Source organism: Puntigrus tetrazona, chromosome 13 (genome assembly GCF_018831695.1).
Source record: "Puntigrus tetrazona isolate hp1 chromosome 13, ASM1883169v1, whole genome shotgun sequence".
Classification (NCBI taxonomy): Eukaryota; Metazoa; Chordata; class Actinopteri; order Cypriniformes; family Cyprinidae; genus Puntigrus; species Puntigrus tetrazona.
The window spans coordinates 14,563,006-14,576,870 of NC_056711.1; the positions used below are offsets into that span (position 1 = coordinate 14,563,006).

General features: G+C 38.3%; 1 protein-coding gene across 1 annotated transcript; it reads right to left on the minus strand.

Moving 5' to 3' along the window:
* Nucleotides 1–383: 383 nt before the first annotated feature.
* sgpp1b (sphingosine-1-phosphate phosphatase 1b) lies at nt 384–13,343 on the minus strand. The gene is made up of 3 exons (XM_043255572.1): nt 12,374–13,343; nt 6,614–6,703; nt 384–4,101 (listed from the first exon to the last, which is right to left on the minus strand). The coding sequence occupies exons 1-3, from the start codon at nt 13,052–13,054 to the stop codon at nt 3,550–3,552; spliced, it is 1,323 nt and encodes a 440-aa protein (XP_043111507.1). The 5' UTR covers nt 13,055–13,343; the 3' UTR covers nt 384–3,549.
* Nucleotides 13,344–13,865: the final 522 nt, after the last annotated feature.

Sequence of the window (13,865 nt, forward strand, 5' to 3'; positions counted from 1 at the left end):
TCTGCCGAACACAAAGGAAAATATTTTGAAAAAATAGACTGTTTTGGCTCACCATTGACTTCCATGGTATTTTTTTCTCTTTGTGTTCAGCAGAACAAAAAAAAAACAAAAATCATACAGGTTTGAAACTACTTGAGGGTGAGTAAATTGATGTCAGAAGTGACAGTCGAAAGAAAAGGGTTTTTTTTTCAGATCTGTCAGGGCAAATCTGTCTGGCGATACATGCTCACACATGTACATTAATATTTTAGGCATTACAGAGAAATCATTGATCTCAGCAAGAACACTTTAAGTGTCCTGTGGAACAACGACTGAGCAAATGTGTGCTTATCAAACCCGGCGATACAATTTATTTGTTTTTCTTCAAAACCAGACCAAAGTAATAGCCTTTTTTATTTTTATTGAGCAGAATATTCAAACATAGTGATGTAGGAAACAATAAAGATCATTAGATAATTTCTATGAAAAAAACAAATTAACAAAGCTTTTATAACAAGCCATTTCATTAACATAAGGGCAGAGGTCTCCTTATAACACTGAATTCTTGGTCATTTGTGCATTATGTTTTTAGCCCTGTGAGAGCGCGATTCTTCCGGGAACGCTGGATGACGCTCAGGAGACTTTTGTCTGAATGTTCGGTTTGTTACATTTTTAAAAACATTTACGTCAAGCTCTTCACACTCAAGAGTGCCTCCCACAATATTAAGAGATGGAAAGTCATCCATATTGACAGATCATTAAAAAGGAAATCAAAAAGACCAAGATTAATATCATACAGGAGAATCAAAGCTCCAAAATAACATTTTACACAAACACACATACAATATTCAAAGCTTCTGGGACACTTTTGGTGAAAAAAAAAGAAGAAGAAAATTGTAAAAACAAGTAGCAAAACAAACAACCAGACATTTAAAAAAAAATCCTACTGATTTTACACTGAAATAAACATCCAAAGCAATAGGAGGGTGCCTTTTCAAATAAGACAAACGTTCAACTTTTGTAATATTTCTGAAATGGTTATGACAGCAAAGTGAACACCAAGAGAGAAAAACTGACATTTAACATGAAATCTTTTTTTTCTTGTTTGAAAAACAGTAAACAGAAGTAGAGCTGATCACAGACAAACCCTTATTTTAGTATTGTATTTTTTTTATGACTACATTTTTCCTCATTTAACATCACTGACATCTATCCATCAGTTTAAAGTTTGTCGAATGCTCTACTTGGATGAAAGAAAGAATTAAAAAGAAACAGATGGGAATAATTGTCTGTGCTTTTCAAACAGTGCCGAGATTTAGATAAAAGGCACCGTGTGATATCCAAATCGGATCTGTTTATTCAGAATAAGCCATGTTATTTGCAGTTAAACTAGAGAAAACCAAATCAAAGGAAATAAAGCACTTTAAAATGAAAACTTCACCACTGAGCCCGTTTCTCAGGAGTTTAATCTAGGCCACGAGAAGGACCACACAGATTCTGCTGCCTTTTTTTCCTGCATTCGGTGCTTTTAAATGTATGCATGGGAAAGTAAGGTAAATTAATCTGGGACTACCATGTTTTTTGTTATTAAATAGTTAAACAATATGAACAAAAAAAATTATATAAACAAGAAAGGTGGTCTTGAGCTTTTTGAATGATATGCAAGCCAAACTTATGAAAATCCTACTGATTTAGTATGGGTCTGAAAATTACATAATGGACTTACAACTACTGAAAACACTCATATTTGGTCATAAACGCATGACTGATTACTAAAATACAGGCCTGAGAAAACAAAACGTTACAATCTACTGCCATCCAAAACAATTCTTATGGAATCATCAAGTAAGGAACAAACCCAGAAAGCAATGCTCACCAAAGATAATCTCCTACTCGTTCTGTACTAAATTTAACCTCCGACCTTTGTCTCTTCCATAGAACCTCTGACCTTAAAACTACATAGATGTTACTGATTTAGGTGAAGGGTCAAAGGTAAGCATTGGTCTGCGCTGAGAAGAATAGCTGGTTTTCTCATCATTTAGAGAATCTAAAAACAAGTTCTGTTTACAGAAGGGAGGAGTTGGGACGCCAGCTTCTCTTTCAAGCAAAAAAAAGGAACTTACGTGTGCACAAAGACACACAAGGCCACAGGAAGAGTGGAAGCCTGACCCTTTATAAGGCCAAATCACAGCAACACGCACAACAGCAGGCAGCAGAGCAGTGCATTCTGGGAACAGTGCATTTAAATCAGTACCACAAATTCATCTTAACCACACATCGAACTTAACCTTGACTATCAGAAAGCAGAATTATTTATAGGCTGAGTGGCAAACCTTGTGTTTCAACCTAACAAAAAGCACACTGCTAAATGCTAGTAGAGAAAACACATATTGGTCGAGTGCTGCTTTTCTTTGCTATCAATAACGCCGCGCATATTCACACACACACACACACACTATTCTAAGCAGCAACGTGCGTACAGGGAACAGAAGCAGACTGAGATCAAAGAGCTAATAAAATTCTGATTACGAGCCAGACTCCCTGACGTGTATTTAACATAAGAACAAAAAGTTTTACTGATCCAGTATTAAACAATATTCAAAGTAAATCACGAGTGCATCAGCAAGACATTTTAATGCCTTGAGAAAACTATTTGAGTGGTCAGTTCAACAAACAGAAAAGAAAAGAAAGAAAACTCTCATCATTTACTCACTCTCATATTATTTCAAACTTGTGATTTCCTTTTCCGTTGGGAATCAAATCACATTAAAGCCCTATATTAGACTTCTATGATATGCACAAAAAAGACATTTCCCAAAATATTGAGGGCGAGTAAAATGACACAATTGTGGCTTTTGTATGAACTATTCATTCATTTCAAGGCTTCTATCATTACAAAAGTCTTTGGAGAATAGTCCGACCTTAACAACCTTATCCAAAACTAAACAAAAATCCAGCACTGACCGTTTCTATTGACATCTGAGATTTCAGAATCAATTTTCACAAACAAAAAGAAATAGAAATTGCTGGCATCGGTCCCAACCATTTCATCGTAGAGATTTTTCACGCTAATTTGCATGAGTCACACTTTATAAGAGAGATTTCAATCGACTCTTGATGCAAGAGTTGAAGCAAGGCATGAACAAAACTTGCCAAAATATTAGTCATATGTCATATAAAATTTCTGAATTAGCAAAAATGCTGTATTGCTTCCAAAAAAAAAAACAAACAAACAAAAAAAAAAAAACACAACAACATAACCACTGTAGGGTATAAAGTTTACAATAAGATTTTAGATAAGAATAGAATCTGATAGATACGCTACTGTACTATACATGCAAAGCAACCTGCATAGAAAAGGGCAATAATCTCTGGATTAACACCAAACAGGTGTTTTGAATAGAAAATCTGATAAAACTACAGTATAAATGATGGAAAATGCATTCAAGGAGCATCTGGAAGGTGCAGCAGTGTTACACGATCGGCCTTAGTTCCATCCAATCATTGATTTGCCTCTGCAGTCCAACTGGGCTCTCATTGGCTAAAATAATAGGTAATTCTTCCACCTAATCACAACAGGCCCACACGTGCAAACAGGAAAGGCACGAGGAAAAGCGCATTTAACCCCACAGTTCCGTAGACGATGTAACGATACGGCAGCTCCACCTCCATGTGCTGCCTGGCCTTCCGAACATCGCCGCTGGGAATCCCAAAGATCCAGCAGACGAGGGGGATGGTGAGAGCCTTCATTACTGCTCTGGTGGCCAGGAGAATGAGGACACCAAGGAGAAAGCGGAGTAGACAGAGTGCGATCAGGCTGATGGTGAAAGATGGGGGTTGAATAGGAAACGTAGATGCAGGTGGGTCTGGTAAAAGATCCAGATGGTAGTTGATGTGGGATGCTAAGGCAATACCTGCCCCAGAACCCAGGATTTGGGCGGTGTCACCGCGTGAGGTGCTCCAGGTGTCCAGGGTAAAAGAGAAGAGGCCTAGTCCTACGTGAAGTGAGATGATCATGAGAGGGGCGTAGGGATGTGTGCGGTTAAATGTGTCGATGGTGTGCAGAAGAGGACTGAAGACCACCAGGATCAGCAAACTGTACAGAAAACCGGCAATAATGTCCTGAAAAGCATAAAGAAACAAAACACAAATATCAATGGCAAACCACAGGAATAGAAACTCATGACTCAAAGACGTTATTAAAAAACAAAAGGTGATTTACATTTGAAAGAGGCTAACATAGAGAATTTACATATTGAACGTCACCTTATTTGACATGTAAATATGTATGTCTTTCTGAATACAAGGATAAATTATACACGTCATAAGATTTTAAAAACTTAAAAGCAACCTCTTCTACCCTCACTTTGACATTTTTGATAATTCTCATAAATTCGCACAGATCCAAAGACTAACATTAGAAACCTGATCAGCTTTTCTTAGCAGAAGGTCAGTTCACTACATTCTTGTCTTAAACACATACTGTGTTTTCAACAAATAGGAAGACTTGTGGGAGACGTCCAATGCCAGAATTCTTTAGCATTGAGTGTGAGATTCCACAGAGACCACAAAACACACAAACATCCGTGTGAAACCTTTAACACAATATGTAGCACTTTAGTCTGGCTGGCCGTGTGGGAGAAGGAAATGAACTGGTTAAATTAAAACAGTTATCACGCTCTTAAAACATCATGGAAAGTCTTCATATATTAACTAGCAAACGTTAATTTACACTTTTTGCCTTCAGCTTCTCTCTCTCACACACACACACTTAACCCTAAGCCAACTTTTAAAACCTCGAAATTGGCCTTTCAGTATTTGTAAATGCAAAAACAGAAACCATTCAGTCCCTTAAGAAGCAGTTTTTACTGTGGACCCCACGTACATTTGTTTGGACATTTTCAAAGTTTGCTCAAAAGGACAGAAACATTTTCTATGTAAGAAATGCCTCACCTTTCGCTCTTATTTATCAGTCATTAACCATTATGTGCCCATTTTCCACATCACTGTGAGTTCACTGCTTTTGCATCTTGTGTGTGTACTTGTTTTGACCCTAATGACTGTGAGATAGCGAGATATCCTATCTCTCTTCAGTCTGTACGAGTGATTCTTCAGCTTTCAAAGTGAGACAATCAGATCAAACCGTCTGCGTGAACCAAAAAAGTCAAAAAAGGGTTAAAAATTTATTATTAAAAAAAGAAAAAGAAAAACAAAAAGATAGAGATAAAAGCTAAAGACAGACTATCCTGAATAAATAAATATCATATTAGCTATGATTTTACAGTCAATCAACAATATAATGAATAACATTTCCAAAAAGAGTGTGTCATCTGACTAGTTTCACAATCTGTTCTTGTCTTGTGAATACGAGCGTGTTAAGACAATCCCACAGTTGCCAAGGGAACAATCTCTAGGGCAACGGCCACTCATCACCCCAACAGGGCGACCAGATGGATGAGGTCACCCTGAGGGTGACATTACTGCTTATAGCAGACGTGGAGCAGAGCACCCATATGAAACACCAAATTTTCAGGACTGAGGAAAAAATCATGTCATCCAGACAGACAGACACCTCGCCAAAAGATGAAATCATTCTGCAAAATTACAGTTACTGTAACGAGACATCACCGATGGGATTTAGCCGTCTGTACACGTGCACGATACATGCTTATAATGAGTGGGGATTTTGGGGCAACATCAGGCAACATGAGACCCAAACAGATGGATGCAGTTAAACCAGACCGCTCAGACTACTTGACTAGCCTCAGGTCTCACAAACATGCTTACTATTCAAGCCATATGTGTGATCTTCCTTTAAAAAGGCAAAGCGTTCAGGAAAGACATATCAAACTGATCTGCATCGCTCCACACACAAATACATACTACTGCTGGTAGTTATCCGGCCCAGTAAAGAAACACCAGTAATGACCGACCACACGCACTCACGCACACAGAGAGAGAGATAACATGTACTTACAAACACAGATAAACCAAAAAAAAACCAAACAAACACACACACCCCATAAAGAATCTCATAATGTTTCCTGGTATTTACAAAAGCAGCAGTCTTCTTAAATCTGATTTTTATGGGGAATATATGATACCAGTAAGCTCACATTAGTTTTTATGTTATGGCCGACTCGATACGGTTCTACCGAAAGACAATTTACCTGAAAACTAAAAATAATTGTTTTTAATGCTATATTTGATTACTTCTAACACCTTAGCAGATTATTAGTGTTTACGTGAGCAATGGATAACACCAGAGGTAGCCTAAATCCAAAAACAGCATAAAGAGCAGGGCAACATGCTATTTGTTCATGCTTTGTAAAACAAAACAAAACAAAACATTGTTTTCTCGTCAAAACGGTCTGATGAGCCTGGTTCTATGAAGCTAAGATTTGTTAGCCCAAAAACCCAAAAAACGTCACACCCCTTTACCATTACAGGTTGCATATAAACTGTGGGGTTAGCGATGTCACAAACCCAGGAAGAGGCTCGATGTAGTCCTTAAAAGCCTTTTTGTAACTTTAAAGTTATATACGTTTTTTTATCTATAAAAACATCCTTCCATGTAAAAATATTAATAAAAAAAAAATAAGTTTCATGTTTCAGTAACTTTACATTGTCTTACCAGTATGGAGTGCATGCCCATGTATATACGGCTCAAACACACCAGGACACACCAGCTGATGGCTAGAGAGAGACCAAGCAGCAGAGGATACTGTAAAAACAAACAGAAACACACAAACAATGATGCTTCAGCTGATGAGAAACGTATCAGTTCTGATATAAATGTTAATAATTAGTTACCTGTGTCACTTTTATAACGGTATAATAATGTTTCTGATTTATGTGTAAAATTAATTCTAGGGAGAACATTTTTCACCTTTTATCAACAACAAAAACTGCACAGTCAACACAAGCTAGTACATCAAATGTATTTGAAATACCAACAAAAGATTATATTGGTCTGCTTTGCTTTTATCTTTTTGCACAGACATGACGACAACAGATGGCAGAGGAGGAACAGCCTGTGTGAGAAAACGCATACTGTCGTCTCTCATAAGGAGCCAGAGGATACATTATGTCTCACTCTCTGTCATTTCTATGAGTTGTAGTACTGCAGAATAAACCAGATGTGTAGAAAGTACGGTGTAACACAATATAACGGCTTAGGCACAGATGGTGTTCTAAAAAAACTAGCAAAGCACACATGTGCTGACACACACACACACACAGCAGTGTCCTCATGTTTGGCTGTTGTCCCAGTGTCACAGTGACACCACAGCTAATGCGAACCGGTTTCATGAAGCTGAAGGGTATCTGTTCTGGGTGTGTGTCCATATGTCTCAAGTGTCCACGCTAGTATCTTTGAGCGATACCATTCTTATCATTGCTAATTTCATAATGCATTTGTTCACGAATGGATCCCTTCTGTGGTACAACGGCCATTCAACCAACAAACACTGAACTCAAACCCTCAGCACACCATAAAACAACCACTTAACTACAATTACTGTCCCACAAAGCAAAAGATGGTCATGCAGATAAAAAGAACCAACCATAGCCAGAAGGAAACTTTAAAAAACAGCTGCCACAGTTCTAACCTGCTATGCTGGTTAACAAACATAACATTTAAATCAAACACTTTCTGTATTTCATCAGCTATAAATATATATTTCATAATTATTTATAGCAGATTTAAAAAAACAAACAAACAAACAAAAAAAACTAAATATTGTCAAATTGCTTATTTTATGCACATTTCATAAAATACTTTTTCACAAATGTATTTTATTTTAATGCTATAAAGAATAGAGAATATTTTTGAATGGAAAGTATGCAAGGTTTGAGTATTACCTGTACATGTGTTATTAAACGGTTATTAAAAAAAACATTCATTTGTATTAAATCACTAAAAACTTGCATGAAGGTTAAAAAGCAACAAATTCCTAGTCATCTTTTATTCAGATTAAGCCGCCTGTCTGTGTCTTTGGTCGGCCCACATAGTTCTCAAACAGATTACTGCTGAGTTTAAACACTCCAGCACAGATTTATATGCACTAACGTCCATGTTTAAACATGTACAGCAGTGGATTTACAGTGAAACACCAGCTGCCAGGAAAATGACACAGCAAATAAAATGCTTTAACTTAGGGATTTCCATTCAGTGCTGTATAATAAAAGGGAACAGGACATTTCCCTCCGTGCTGTTATCTTCAGCTCAGTGAATCTGGAAAAAAAAACATCTTTCAAAAACATTAAACCTCTAACTTCTGCTTTGCCTCGCAAAAAACTCCCCTGAATGAAAGAGAAAAGGAGAACTCATACAAAATGTTAAATGTGTCTATTATCTGGAAATGTCTACTTTGAAAGGAGCTTGGATACACAGCTTTAAAAGACTCCAGAGTTTTGTTCACTTAAATGTGAATTATGTAAATGTAACGCCGCACCATCGCCAAATGGAATAGCAAAAACTTGACTATTAATTGTTGGTCAGCAAACGTTCTGCCTCAGACTCATGGCATTGGTTGAGCTTATGCCACTATGTTGGGATCAACACATAATTTGGCTTCTGCCTACAGCAATGCAATTTAGTAAAAGATCAGACGACGTGATAAACATAAGACAAGATCAAATCTTGAACAAAAAAAGTTGAATTTAAATTTCAAAGTATCTTGAATTAACTTTAAAACCATGGAGGAGAAGCCATATTTCTGACTAGATTGTCTCTGACACAAGATCGAATGTACCTGCTGTAGTACACACCTCTGTGGGGTCATACAGTGTAACTGCAGGGTAAACACTGTGTCAAGAGATTCAGATGAACATCAGAACCACAACCATTAAAAAACCAAGGATTCAAACATAGTTAGACCATGCTTGGTTATCCAAGCCGTACCTCATGCCCTAAGACCACATGACACAGACACAGGACCACATGCTGAACCAACTCACAGAGACCTTCCCCTCCCTTTCATCTGAGCCTTAGCTAACCTCATATGCTGAACATCTGCCTCTGATTATAGACTATATGTATGTGTGTGAGAGCTCTCTGCAGCTGTGTATGCTGGAGTGTGTGAGAGGGAAAGCTAAAGCTTTGATGGCTAAGATTGTATGTGTAAACAAAGTATATTGCATTAATAACCTGCCTATAATCTGCATAACAACACTAGGAGGTTTAGCCAGCAAGAGACTGAGAAAGTTCATTTTTATGTGTATGAGCGGTCTGTGTGTTGCTTATCCTGTTGAAGAGTCTTCACACAAATTCCAATAGCACACACACTTACCCAAGAAACTGACTGAACCATATTGAAGTGCTTGTAGTCAGATAGCTTATAGTCATATTGCCTAAGAATTAAACAGATTGGCATGGCATTTCATATATTTGTATGTATGCATGCATTTATGAATTCTGCTTAAAAGAAAAATCATTAATGCAATAACCATACAATGTAATGTTGACTAATGCTATTAACACCAGTGCTACTTAAGACTGGTTTTGTTGTCCAGGGTCATGTGCATTTCTGTATGTGTGTTTTGTAATAAATCAGTTCAGATTTTGGATGATACCAAAGACCAATCATAATTTAAAAAGTACTAAAGATAACATAAGCAATAAATAAAGATAACAATTAAATAACATAAGTAATAATAAAGATAACAATTAAATAATTAACATTAAATTTAAGCAACACATGCAACATTAAGAGGATAGGACAATCGGAAACAAAACTCTTTGGTTATTCTTCAAAATATCTTTTTTGCTCAGGGGAAGAAATCCATACAAGACTGGAATAGCATGAGGGTGACGGGAATAGCTTATCAATTTGCAATTTTAGTTGAAAGATCCCTTTGATGTACTGTATAGACTATGTGTAACAAAGAAAGGCAAGACCTTCTAAAATGCACCCTTTTTATAATATATACATCAGTGCAAAAAACTAAAAAATATGCACCCTGAAATAATTTCTAACGTCGGCCACGGCACCCTGTGTATTCCCAATATCTTTCTGTGATAAAAATTCTAATAGTTATATGATAGATTGGATATGCCTCCTGTGTGCATCTAATAAAATGACAACTAAAAAGAAAACTTTTCTTTTTTTACCGTTTTTCCTTTTAGGAAGAAAAAAACGAAAGTAGAGGAGAATAAGGAAATGCCAAATAGAAAAAATTAAAAAAACTACAGACAAAGCAAAGCTGAAGTGAAAGAGATAAGAAGAGGGGTGGGAAAGCATGCTTATCTGTGAACCAGCTGAAGGTCTGCTGATGACTGACATCAATGACACAACTGAGTGGGCTAAAATCAATCTCAGCGCTCTCAGATAAGACTAAACTAAACAACGCTCGCTTGCTTAAAGCCACTAGTCTCTAAAACTGACAGCAGAGACTGGAGTCCCATCAAAACCTCTCTGTATAACCCAAGAATGCATCATGCTAAAAATGAAAATGTATGATTTGCTCAAGTAATTGATAGCAGGACGTCCAAGCAGCTGCTCTTTATCATGCAATAAAAGTGAATGGTGACTTAAAGATGTTAAAAGGCTTCATTTCAAAGTGTCCCTTATAGAAAGCTACTGAATGTGTTGAAATACATAGAGCACTGTTGTTTTTTTGGGGAGCTTGACAGCTAGTGTCTGTCTGCTTTAATCATATGGAAAATAGCAGCATAAACACAGGTAAACATATCTCATCAATTGTTCCGCAAAAGAATATCATATAGGTTTGGTATGACGCAACTCTTTAATTTACAGGAAAACTATGCCTTTAAAGCTTCTGTAAAAACGGCTCACAAAATGCTTAGCACACATTCTGAATCCCTACTGTATAAACATAATGAGGCATCAGTTTACGGTATCATAACTCTCCCACAGCAGATAACAGAACTCCCAAACATTCCCAAACCATGTTCCCGTTAGCGGTCTCATTCAATCCTCCCAAATACAGTTTGAGTTTATTATATGAGAATGCGGCGAAGTTCTATCTGCCGTGAGTTATATAAGCAAAGCGTAAAGGTTACACACGTGTGAGCATTTTCAAGGGTCAAACTAGTCAGTGTTAGCGTGTGTACTCTAAAGGTCATTCTGCATTGGTTTGCCACATTTCTTAAGAACCGTCTCATTAAAGAGCCGGTGCACCAACAATAGGATCATGTGGTTCTATCACAATACGACAAATATGTCACTAACCTCCTGATCTGACATTGTGAAATCAGGAGAGGGTGAAAGTAAACACTTCTAATTCCAAAATAGCAATGAGGAACAAATGGCAAATGTTATATTACTTTGTAATCTAGGTGTTATCAGGTCTTGATAAGCGGCATGTGAAGTCATATTACTCTTTAATACTTACTGCTCTTAGCAGAGACAATAAATCCTTTTAACTTTGATGCAGCAAGACATAACAGAGAACGATATGTTTGTAACACCTTTTTGTAACACCCAGGATTTTCCTGTTCTACACGTTCGTTCATTAATTTTCCCGGGATGGGAGTTTACATCATATGCCTCCGCAGTCTCCGATTCAGGCTTATCTTATAACCTTAGGCTGGTTATTATGCTGACTGATGTACAAGTGTGAATACAGAGCTTAGCACAGGGTTAAAAGTGGCCTTTAAATGGGGATAAAGAAGATTACGCTGGATTAAACTCAGGATGAAAATCTCTGAATTTAATTCATGAACTCAGAAAGTGCACAGAATATAGGCCATTGTTTTGAGATATTTTAACACCCACACAGTAAAGGATTTGAACAGATGAAAGGATTACAGAGCCAGATCTTTAAAATCCACCTAAATAGGCACCTGTTCATACCAGTTAACCTATCCTTCTGAAAATGTACTCTCAGATATCGCAAAAACTCTTAACTGGTGCTGCTTACTTAAAAAGAGCAATTAGTAGAGCTAAAAATGCCTTAATTAAAATGTTTTTGCTACAGAATTTTCATGTAATATTTTTCTCTTTTACTATATGGAAACTTTCACTCGAAGAAGGGTACTAATTTGGGGCAGTATGATCAGCTTATTTTAAAATGGAACCGTTCTTCTACCAAAAAAAGTATATGGACACAAAGCCATCATGAAATGAAACTTTTCTTTGCTAGATAAACCATTTCTAAATGAAACATCCTCTCAGACGGAAAAAGTAGGGTGGGACTCAATTTTGTCCATCAGAAATTGATTGCCTAATAATTGCTGTTATTTTTCCTGTAAGTGACAGGTTAACAGGAGACGAAACTGAATTCTAAAAATACACACAAAAAAAAACAGGTTCTCAATATACGTTTAACAAACTATGTAAATGAATCTGCAAACAAAGGACAGGTTGTGTGGTGTGGAAGGTCACTCATCACTCATCTACTAAATGTCAAGTATGCATGGTGTCCTCACCTCCCATCGACCGTAGGTCAGCAGAAACAGGCTCAAGGGTATGGCGGTACCGGACATGGCATGCGTAGACGGCATGCTGTATTCCGAGTTGTAGAACATCTCCACCTTGACCACCGGAGGCGAGGCAGGTCTCGGCCAACGGATCACATCTTTCGTGCACTGACCGAGATACATGACCCACACCCAGACCACGACTAACCGGCGGCTCACATACGCGTCCACGTTCCACATGAAGAACGGGAAGAATGAAATATAGAACAGCTCGTTCCCAAGCTCGGTGCCAAGCGTGAACAGGTAGTAAAGAAACTTATTGTCGATGATGAACTCCTGCCCGGTGTCTTCGGTGAGAGAGTTCCTGCGCAACGGCTTCACCGCGGATCCTTGAGTCTCGACCCCGTCTTTATCCCGCGCCTGCCCGTTGACGTTGTCTCCCGCAGCCCCGTTGGCCACGCCGTTATTGCGTTTCTCCCTGGCGCTCTCTGCTCCTGCTGTTCTACGGCGGGTGGCATCCCCGCCTCCGTTGTGAACATCCCCGCGGCGAGTGCTTGGCACCCCGTTACGGAGTCTGTCACGCGGTTCGGTTCCGCGCACCCCGCACAGCCGTTGGAAGCGCGCGACGTGCTGAGGGTCCTGCAAATATTGCATAAGACGAACGAATCCCGCTTTCAACCCGCCTGCCATGTCCAGCGACAAACTGCGCAAGTTGAATCCGCCCGGTAAGACCGGTAGAAGCTTGGGCTACTGAGAATGAACCGTGCTGTACGTTATTAAACAACTCCCTCCATTTCTGTGTTTATAATAGCAAAACGCTCAACCCAAACGAGACAAGATAGACTTGTAACAACGGTTAATGTTATTGCTGGACATACGCAGAGAAAATTAACCCAAAAAACTACTTGCAACGATTTACAAACCGACCCCCACGCCGTATCCGGTTACTGACAGATCCGCGCAACCACGAGAGTGGGTAGAATGAAATTAAGCAACAGCCTTGGATTCAAAATAGGCGGGGCTTAGCAGACCGGACATTGTCTGTGATCGGTCAGTTACCATAGGTCGAAATAAAAAGAATACTATTTGTAACTTTTCGCTGTTGGATATCAATCGAACTGTTATAAAATGTAATGGTTGACTTTATTTACATACAAAATATTACCCAGTCCGTCTCTGAAACATAATGGAGCCATTGTCACGTGATAGCAGTTACTTTTCAGAACGCGGCGGATTGATTGGCCAACCCTATAAATGAATGTTTAAGAGAGATTACGTGGGCTGATTTATATCCGTACGCCGAGTATTGAACGTTCGAATTCACGAGAACGCTTTTATTGCGAAAACGTTTTGAGATTTAAATATGGCTCAATAGAAAAATCTGTGTTTTGTGCCTCAAAGCGCCCCCTGGAGTAATATTACGTTTGTCAAGGGCATGTTTATTAACATTTGCCGCCCAATGGTGCGGAGACGTGCACGTACCGATTACGCCATCACCGGA